The 9,636-nt window shown below is 38.0% G+C and overlaps 1 protein-coding gene across 1 annotated transcript; it reads left to right on the forward strand.

Moving 5' to 3' along the window:
• Positions 1-2,128: 2,128 nt before the first annotated feature.
• On the forward strand, positions 2,129-8,907 carry ube2kb (ubiquitin-conjugating enzyme E2Kb (UBC1 homolog, yeast)). The gene is made up of 7 exons (XM_028017190.1): positions 2,129-2,505; positions 3,262-3,355; positions 3,459-3,517; positions 5,220-5,302; positions 5,382-5,481; positions 5,635-5,763; positions 6,622-8,907. Exons 1-7 carry the CDS (start codon positions 2,443-2,445, stop codon positions 6,694-6,696), a joined length of 603 nt encoding a protein of 200 aa, XP_027872991.1. The 5' UTR covers positions 2,129-2,442; the 3' UTR covers positions 6,697-8,907.
• Positions 8,908-9,636: the final 729 nt, after the last annotated feature.

Consider the following 9,636-nt stretch of genomic DNA (forward strand, 5'->3'; position numbering starts at 1 on the left):
TGCACGTGGTGAAACGCGCCTCAGTCATTGGTCCAAATTAGACGGGCAGGTCTCTAAGTCAGTCGAAATTATCCAGCCTTTATCCAGACCGTAAACAAGCAGTCCAGCTGTTTCTATCTATCTATCTATCTATCTATCTATCTATCTATCTATCTATCTATCTATCTATCTATCTATCTATCTATCTATCTATCTATCTATCTATCTATCTATCTATCTATCTATCTATCTATGTGTTTTCTTAACAATATCAAATTTAAAATAACGTAATAATCCCAAAGGGAAATGAAATGTTAATTTTAATTCAAGGTTCATAGAAGAGTTGTTGTAGATGCTGGTGAATCTCCTGTTGCTGTCTGTATTACTATCTATCCGAAGAAGCCTCTGACTGAAGACAGTTGTTTTAAAGCATGTCCTATGAGGAGATGTCTGTGAATATTGCTTTGAATGGCTGGCTTGAATATTATTCACAGGTTTTCTAATGCCTGTTAAGGACATTAGTTGTCTTCAGTTTGGAAAATTCCAGTCGAAAATACTGATAGTCTGTCATCCAGAGCAAGCAGGAGGAAACAGTAGGAAAGAACCTCTCCTTTTAAGCCTCTACTGTCTGTGAGCAAAGTACTCTTTTGGGAATATAAGAGACGACTGTTAAAATTTTCTGTGTTCGACTGTTAAATTTTCTCCACAAATTTTCTGTGCAACTGAGTGTAAATGACTTGCAATGGACAGAATAAAATAGAAATATCTAATATTATCCGGCAGAGGGAAAATTCAGATGTAGCAGCAGCAAAGTGTCAGGCAATCGAAGCATGGAGATTTTGCGCAAAAATTACAATATAAAAACATAATTAAGAATGCCATACAGTGCACTAAAGGCAAATTTAAAATATAAAGTACTGTGCCTGTATTAAAAATAGCATTCTTTGCCCCAAATACATGTGCAATTGAGCAATTTTTAAAAATATGCATGTATATTCTGCATTTAAAAAATAACTAACGATTTACAAGAAAAAATAAAACAGCAAACAATAGTAAATGTGCAGGAATGTTATTTAAAAAGAGAAAAACTGCAAATAGCAGCAGAGATGTAAACCCTGCAATCAGTCAAGTTTTGACACTCCACAGCCTTGATACATGTGGCAGTTTAGTCAAGGTCCAAATTAAAGAGCAATTTGTCCCCAAACTTTACAGACTGTTCTCTCTTGTTGCAAAATAGTAGAACATGATGCTGCCACCACTGAATTTCACAGTGTTGATGTTCTCAGACTTCCTAACATTCCCATTTTCTCTTTAACTTCATTGAGTTTTTATTTAATTTGAGAATAGAACAAGTCACCAAAAGTTAAGGTCTTTGTGCATTTTCAGTCTGGTGTTTCATGTTGCTTTTGGAGTAATGGCTTCTTTGGTGGCCTCTTTTTTCTTTTTTGGCTGAATCTGCAAATACAAGTACCAGGTAAGCACTTTTCAAGGTTTGGTATTATAGAAAATTGATATATATTCTTTAGCTTTTTGTCATGTTATAATGTTGTTCCCTCATCAAAGATATACCTGGAGTGTTGCTTTGATTCTTTCGTGCATTTTTGAGAAATCTTTTAATCACCTGTGGCAACTATTTGAGGTTGGTCTTACAGAGAGCCTCCCTTTTCCACACAGCTCCTCCTTGGAGCTGCAGATTCTGCCTCACAGAGGTCCTCCAGACTCGCCAACAGCAATTAGCAAACACATGGTGAAACTGTGCACTTTCTGAGCTTATCGTGCAAACTACTTCTCAGTGAAACCCTGTAAGAACAGTTGTTAAATGTGTAATTGAGAAACAGTGTGACGATGTACTGAAGGCAATGTCAGAAAGAGCAGGAGCTTCTTAAAGAGACAGAGCCCCAATTTCAAAGCGTTAAATTATAAATTTAAATTTCTTTTAGGTTATGTTTGATATATGTGGCATGTTCAGAACAACTGGAAAATACGTAATTTTTTTAATGTAAGCAGTTAGGCCTTCTTATTATCTTAAAATTAATAGGTGTATTATCAAAAATAATAACTTTGAACGTTAGTTAAGAAAGAAGAACAATAAAAGTATAGACACATAAAGGAAAATCAGTCGGATATAAAGGGCTGCCTTCGCTGATTGCCAGTTTGAAAGGAGACCCGTGCTGTCTGTGTGTCGCTGAGGCTCGTTAATGAAAGTTCTAGCTTGTGCTCCACGCTGCAGCTGCTCTGTGTGAGCATTTTCTGGACTCAATGACTGACTCACGCTGACTCTGCGTTTGGCAGGCGACGGCAACGGTGAGCTCCCTCTCCGTCTGAGCTGAAATGAAGTGCTAAATGGTACAAGTGAAGGAGTTCCTCAAGCGCGACTAGCAGAAGGCAAGGCGACCCCCCACACAGACAACACCGGGAGAAGCCCCGGCTGCAGCTCCGAGGCGGCTCCGCAGACAGACGGCCATGGCTAACATCGCGGTCCAAAGGATCAAGAGAGAGTTCAAAGAAGTTCTCAAAAGCGAGGAGGTTTGTTTACATCGCCGACTGCTTTCACTTCCTCACAGCTCCTTCTTTGCTTTTTATTTCGACTCCGTTGATATGCGAAGTGACTGTACGGTGCCTGTGGAGGACGGGAGTCACCCGACGAGGTGTTGGTTCTGTGTTGCATCAGGTCAGGCCCGAACATCAGAACTTAAGCTAGCGTTAGCTTCAAAATGCCAGGAGCGGGTCAGGTGGGTGTGTTCAGGAAACACCGGGGATTCACAGAACGACGGGCCTGCTGTTATCAGCTGTGCCCGTAAACATTGCTCAAAATTAATTAAAGCTGTTTTACACCAACTGTAACCTGTGTCCAGTGGATTACCACGACTCAACAGATAAACCGGTGTCATCTCAGTTTAGCTGCTTTGAGCTACTTAAAGGCAGCGATGTTTTGATGCCCCTTCCACAGTTAGCATTAGCATCTCATGTTATGCTTTCAGCCCCTTACCAGCTTTGTAATCAGCTGGTTGTGGTCATTGTGGGAGGTTTATGGGGTGAATGTTGTGTATTTCCCTTCCAGCAAAGTTTTTGTTTCCTATTGTTTAACTTTAAGTTGCTTTGTTCCACTAGCAAACAATAGGTTTAACCAAGACACCCTTTAGAAGTACTTTAAATTTCCCTAAAAATCACCTGAGTCAGGTCTGTCAGAGGCCTCACTTTTTGGACGTAGTGTTTGTGTCAAAATATCTGGGTTTTTTCCCCGTAAAACATTATCTTTTTGTTATCTCTCCCAATATCTAGACAAGTAAAAACCAGATCAAAGTTGATCTGGTAGACGAGAACTTCACAGAACTGAGAGGTGAAATAGCAGGACCACCAGATACACCTTATGAAGGTACACACCTGAAACACAGATTTTTTTTCTGTAAAGAAAACACACTTGGCTCAATATATCCTGATTAAAAATGTTGTTTCTTTTGTTTGTTTTCTCTTTTAAGGTGGCAGATATCAGCTTGAAATAAAAATCCCAGAAACCTACCCATTTAACCCCCCAAAGGTGAGTAGCAGAATGTTCTGATTTGAACAAATTGTAAGGCCTTTACTGCCTGTTGAGTTGATTTTTAACTATCATAAGGGAAAAGCTGAACAATTGGTCTTTTAGGGATTTAAGATCCAAGAGATTGTTTTTCTTGCTTCATGGTGGCTATCCTGTTCAACAGGTTTTTGATTCTTACATGCTAGAGTTGCTGAGTATCACCAGCAAGCTTTTAAATACCTTTCATAGCTACTCTAGCAAGGTATGGACTGTCATGAGATTCTAATAGTATGAGTACCTTGAATAAGTACTGCTGTATTATAATATAAACTCAGCATTTCAAAACAAAATCTGTAAAATCATCTAGAGCAGAATATTATTCCTCTCAGTTGCTCTGCTCTTTAAAATCTAACCAGTTAATTAGTCAGACTGCCTGCTTGGTTTAACATTAATGCTGTTTGCAACTTGTCAGCTGTAGTTTTAAAATCGTGTTACCTTCGTATGGGTGGTTGGTGCTGTTTGATGATGAAATAAAACTTAAAAAAAGAGTTTAAAGAGAGTAGCTGTCCTGTTTTAGGGTTAGCTAGTGCTCAGGTACAGATGGGGTCAGTGTTGCCACCCTTTCTGTCACACAGCAGGAGAGATTTCTGGTCACTCCGGCACTTTCTCTGTCATCTCATTTAAACGACCTAAAACTACAGGAACGCCATGATGGAAGAACCTTGTAGTTCTTCCATCATGGTTGAAACTGTAACTGGCATACATTGGTATTATTATCAATCTTTGTTTATGACAAAGTTTAATCAATTATTGACAACTCTTCTTATTTTGGGTCAAAAATAAGATGGCTAGAGCCATCCTGAAGGATGTAAATGTAAATCATTTTTAACTGTTAAAAATGGTTTACATTTTAACAGTTAATTAGATTTAAGTTTTGGAGAGAAATTAAATGCAGTAATTTCTGATTTTAGTTTTGTGGAATCATTTGGAAAAACAGTCATAAATATTTATTCTAAGTGTGTTGTTATGGTCCTTGCCTTTTGAACACCCTCTATTAAGAACTAGGGGCGGCTGGGTGTTGATGTTAAAAGAAAACATAAAAAGGGCCTTGCAGGTCTGCCTTATTAATAGAAAGGCACGCAGTTTCCTAAATTTTAGGGTTTTGTTTCTTTTTTTTGTCTGTTCTCATCAGCAAGAATGAAATATGTCCTTACTTTTGTAGCCTAGTTTAGTGACTGGTTCTGGCCAAATCTACTTTTGAAAAGAAGTTGTTGGAGGTGTGGCTCTGATTACTTTGAAATTGAAAGAAAGCATAGGAAGTAAAATCAACAATTTTAATTTTAAAAAGCTTTTAATTCTCACTCTTTAAAAATGTGAAGTGTCTTCTGCATTACTCTTCTGTTGTGATCTGGGGCTGAACAAAATAATTCCTACGGACACAGATGTCCCCTGCACGACCCGTTGCCATGAGAGACAGGTTGTGTTGATACACGACGAGTCTCGGATGTTTGTAGATTTCCGTGTTTCTTTGCTTAATAAAGAAGATTTGAAGAAGACATAATTTCTCATATTGTAGATGCAGCTATAAAGAAAACTATATGAATCAAAAATAATATTGTCTATTTTAGAACTTATTCTAAAAAAGAATCCATAGGAATGAAACTAGGTACACTGTCACCATTTATAATGACTCATCCGTCTTCCTTGACCTGCCGTTCTTCAGGTGCGCTTCATCACAAAGATCTGGCATCCTAACATCAGCTCAGTGACCGGAGCAATATGTCTGGACATTTTAAAAGACCAGTGGTGAGTGTGTAGAGCTAAACGCTGTGATCTGTGGCGTTCAGAAATCAACTCGCGTTCACATGTTGAATCTCTCACTCAGGGCAGCTGCTATGACCCTGCGGACCGTGCTGTTGTCCCTACAGGCTCTTCTTGCTGCGGCAGAACCAGATGATCCACAAGATGCAGTAGTTGCAAACCAGGTGAGAATTACTTTCTATTTTCTTTTCCTTTTGGCAAAAATTAAGTTGCTCTTTTGTTTAACTTTTTTTTACTTTGAGGACAACTTCTTACAAAACTGAAAAGCTGGATCTTTTTTTAAATTGATTTCTAATTTTTCTGTCTTGAATCCTCAGTACAAGCAGAACCCAGAAATGTTCAAACAGACAGCAAGGCTGTGGTCACACGTCTACGGCGGCGCTCCGGTATCCAGTCCGGACTACACGCGAAAAATAGACAAACTCTGTGCCATGGGCTTCGATAAGGTTAGAGACACTTCTCTGGTTCTGAGCACTGCGTATAAACATATCCTCACATGACACGATTTTAGACGAAAGCAAAAAATTTTTCATTAACTACCTATTGTAGAAAACAATATAGAGATAACATACATTACATTCTTCTACAGACAATTGTTTAATAGTTTTTCTAATGTTCAGCCATTTTCATTTCAGGCTTAAGCTATATATCTTTACACAGATGTATATTTTTGAATTCCAGTAAGATTTCTTTTCAGCTGCCTGAACAGATGGTAATTAAGCTGTGCTTAAGGGAGAATTAAGCAATTATATTTGAAAGAAAGTAGATATTTTGAGTGCAAATATTACAAAGGTATGACATACTGCTCTCAAATAAAAAATATACGTTCTTGATATTTGACTTTTTAATTCCTGCTTGTGTGCTGGCAGGAACTCAGTGAGGAAATTTGAGTGATTTATTGGACAAAGTGAAGAGAAATTATAAACAAAAGAGTCAATCACATCACACTAGGATCAATTCAATACCAATACTCACCTTGGCATTAATGGTAACGATATTTAGATTGATATGCCCAGGTCTAGTAATAAGCCTTAAAATAAATGAACTTTAATGCAGCAGAAATCATGAAAAATCCTGATCTTTTCGTACATGCATTACGGTAACTTACATGCAGTTAACAGGCATACCTTGTTTTGTTGGGTTGTAAAAGATTGATGTGTTAGCTAGAATGAATTAACTAGTGCTGAAACAAGGAGCAAGAAACTTTTGTTAATTGAAAACATCATGCATAAAACTATTACAGTAGTTTAAATTTGGAGCACACAGACTTGCATCTTCACGCTTGTCCCATCTCTCGTTTTCAGAATGCAGTAATAGCGGCCTTGTCTTCAAAATCCTGGGACGTGGAAACGGCGACAGAACTTCTCCTCAGCAACTAGGACCCATCCAGGTGTGAGGATCCAAAAAATAAAAAATAATAGAAATAAAAACTCCCATCATCAGAGCACCTCAGCTCCTCCAGGCGCCATGCCAACGTCACATTTTGCTAAGCAGACACAAACCCTGTCACATTCAGCACATCAGGCTGAAGCTTCTTTTATTAGAGGTTTGCTACAAACGCCAGTAGCATCACAGTTGCCAATATGTTCACCGCTTTGTTGCCTGTCCATCACATCAAGGATTTCCCTTTTATTTCCTCTTAAATATGTTTATAAGCCCCAACAAATTCAGCCCCTCATTTTGTTTCCATTTCTCCCCCAAAAGAAACATTTACTTTGCCCATTTTCACCATTTGCACTTTTATTTTGCTCACACAGTTGTCTGTCAAATTTCTGCAGGGTAAAACACGAGGGGAGCCACACACGCTGTTTTCTACCTACCACATGTTTATTTAGTAGGGAGTTGGACTTTGCATCATATTCTCTCCTACAGACTCTCAATGCTGTAAGCTGGATATAAAATACTTGACTTGGATAGTGCTGAGCATTGGGCGGTGTGCCGGGTTTTTCCTGAGCCGTTTGATGTTCCGATCCACTGCAGGAGTTTGGTCGATGCATTTTGTACATTCAACTAGGAAAAGCCCAGCACATCCATATCCTCCACCATTTGCACACATGCACAAGAAACAAGAGTTAGCTGTAAATAATGTGTGTAAATTTAAATCTATATTGGGGATACTTTTTTTTTTCTTACATTGTAAAACTAGTTATTCTAAATATGAACTATGCCTACTTTCCAGTTGGACTTTTCGTGCATTTATGATCCATGAGAAGTCCCACAAAATGTCTCTTTTTATTATTTTTTTTAAAGAGGTTATACCCTCCAAAATCCCGATCTGTGCAAGTCATAACACGCCAGCTCCTCTGCTATGCCACAATCAAATATTTTTCTAGTCTTTTATTCCTGCATGTTCTTTTGCCTTTTACTACAGTTGGCCAAATTGTTTAGTGGGAGTTAGTTCATTTGAACATTTCCTTTAAAAAAAAAAAAAAAGTCACAAAAAACCACAAAGTAAAGCCAATTTGAGCTTCGTTCTTCCTGCTCTTTGAACCGTTTTTTGTTTTTCCCAGAGCAGGCGAGCAACCGTTGGGCATGTCGAGATTGATTTAGGTTTGTAAAGCTGCAGTGGTCGCCTGTTGCAACCAGATTAAAAATGTATTGTATAGTTGATTTTTGAGGGGATGTTATTTTATTTCTGAGCCACTCAACCCTAATGTTGACCATATGTACACTGCCTTGCAACAAAAAAGTATTAATATCCAATTTGTCATTTACTGTAAAGCAACAAACTTCATTGTGTTTTATTTAACGAACAAGTAGAGCATGACTGAAGTGGAAGAAAAACTTGTTTTAATCATAAGTTTGGCTTTTGCATTTCTGTTTAGTCACAGTCAGTACTTTGGAGAACCAATATTTATAACTACAGCAGCGAAAAGGAAGGAGACAGGAAAATTGCACAGCAGTAGCTCTCGAATACTTGAGCAATCCCGCTGTAGCATTTACTCCCTCCATTACTCTTTGCAGAAGTCTTGTTTGTAGAGTCTAAACATAATTTGAAGTTTTTTCACAGATTTTAATTTAATTTAGATCTGGACTGGGTGTTTAGGTCTATTATCCTTTTCAGTCAAGTATTTCCCATGCCTGTCCTGCACTGAGCTTCATCCATCTTCTAGTCTAAATAATCAGCCCCATATTTTACCATTTTCGTCCGGGTGAGGCGCAGTGTTCGCATATCTGCTGTTTTTCTCTGTGTGGTTTAACTACAGTAACTTAACAGTTGTCCTGTGAATAAATTCTTCCACCTGAGCTGTAGCTCCTCCAGATGTGTGCCTCTAGGCAGGTGCTTTAAAGTATGCAATAGCTTGAAAGATTTTTGTCTGCAGAAAGATTAAAAACAATTGTCTCCCTTCCATTTCAGAAGTGTTTGAAATCTGAAAATATTAAAAGTGTATGAACGCTTTAGACGCTCTAAATATAGGTTATGTCCCAAATGTGCTTTACTATACAAAAACAATTCCTTTTATTTTATAAATGTAGAACTCTTTGTTCTTTTTAGCGACACCGACAAGCTTGGCAGAAAAGTGTTTGCATTTTATCAAGGCCACTTATTTAAAGGTTTCTTTTCAATTGACCTCCAGAGGAGCAGCGTATTTGAGTTATTGTGCAAAAATCTCTGCTGCTGTCGGTGAGACAAGTTCAGAGGCAGGCAGAAGGTACAGTCTGCTTTATCTGTAAATAGACGGACTTGTAAAGCGCACCAGTGTCTGCTAGATCTACATTTTTGTCAGAAAGGGGCAGAAACGAGACGAGCGGCCGCCTCCTCCATCCACCCCGTCTTCCTGCTGTTCTCACCATGTACAATGTTGCACGATGAAGAAGCGTTAAAAAGAAGGGGGGCTGTTGCATTTCAGTTTCTCCGTTTTAAATAGACTTGTTTTTTTTATTGGAAGCAAGCATCAGCAGCATAAAAAGCATGGTTATTTATTGTGACAGTGTCATGTTTTTATTGATTAAAAAAAAGTGGGGGAAAAAAAAAAGAAGTTTGCCTGTGTTTTTGAAATTGCACCTTGAAAACAGGGATCCAAGACAAAATCTACTGCACCCAAACATCTAAAAGCATTTATTTTTTGTGAAAAAAAAGGTTGAATATAATGAAATGCATTTTTTTTTAAACTACATCCAAAATAAGTCAACACAAAAGGTTCCTGTTTACTTGATGCTTGAAAGTAGGACTTGCCCAACGTAAGAGTTAAAAAAATGTTATTTGTTGGGAAAACCATAAGGAAAAAACCAAACTCCAAATCTATGTGTCTAATATTGATTTATGTATTCAAAAAGTGGATTTTTTGTTTGTTTTTAAAAAAAGACCAAAATCCCTG

Source organism: Xiphophorus couchianus, chromosome 5 (assembly GCF_001444195.1).
Source record: "Xiphophorus couchianus chromosome 5, X_couchianus-1.0, whole genome shotgun sequence".
NCBI classification, from domain to species: Eukaryota; Metazoa; Chordata; class Actinopteri; order Cyprinodontiformes; family Poeciliidae; genus Xiphophorus; species Xiphophorus couchianus.

Coding starts and splice junctions, on each gene's coding strand:
- ube2kb (XM_028017190.1), top strand. CDS start 2,443: ATGGCTAACATCGCGGTCCAAAGGATCAAGAGAGAGTTCAAAGAAGTT. Junction 3,356..3,458: donor ACCAGATACACCTTATGAAG/GTACACACCTGA, acceptor TTCTCTTTTAAG/GTGGCAGATATCAGCTTGAA. Junction 5,303..5,381: donor GACATTTTAAAAGACCAGTG/GTGAGTGTGTAG, acceptor TCTCTCACTCAG/GGCAGCTGCTATGACCCTGC.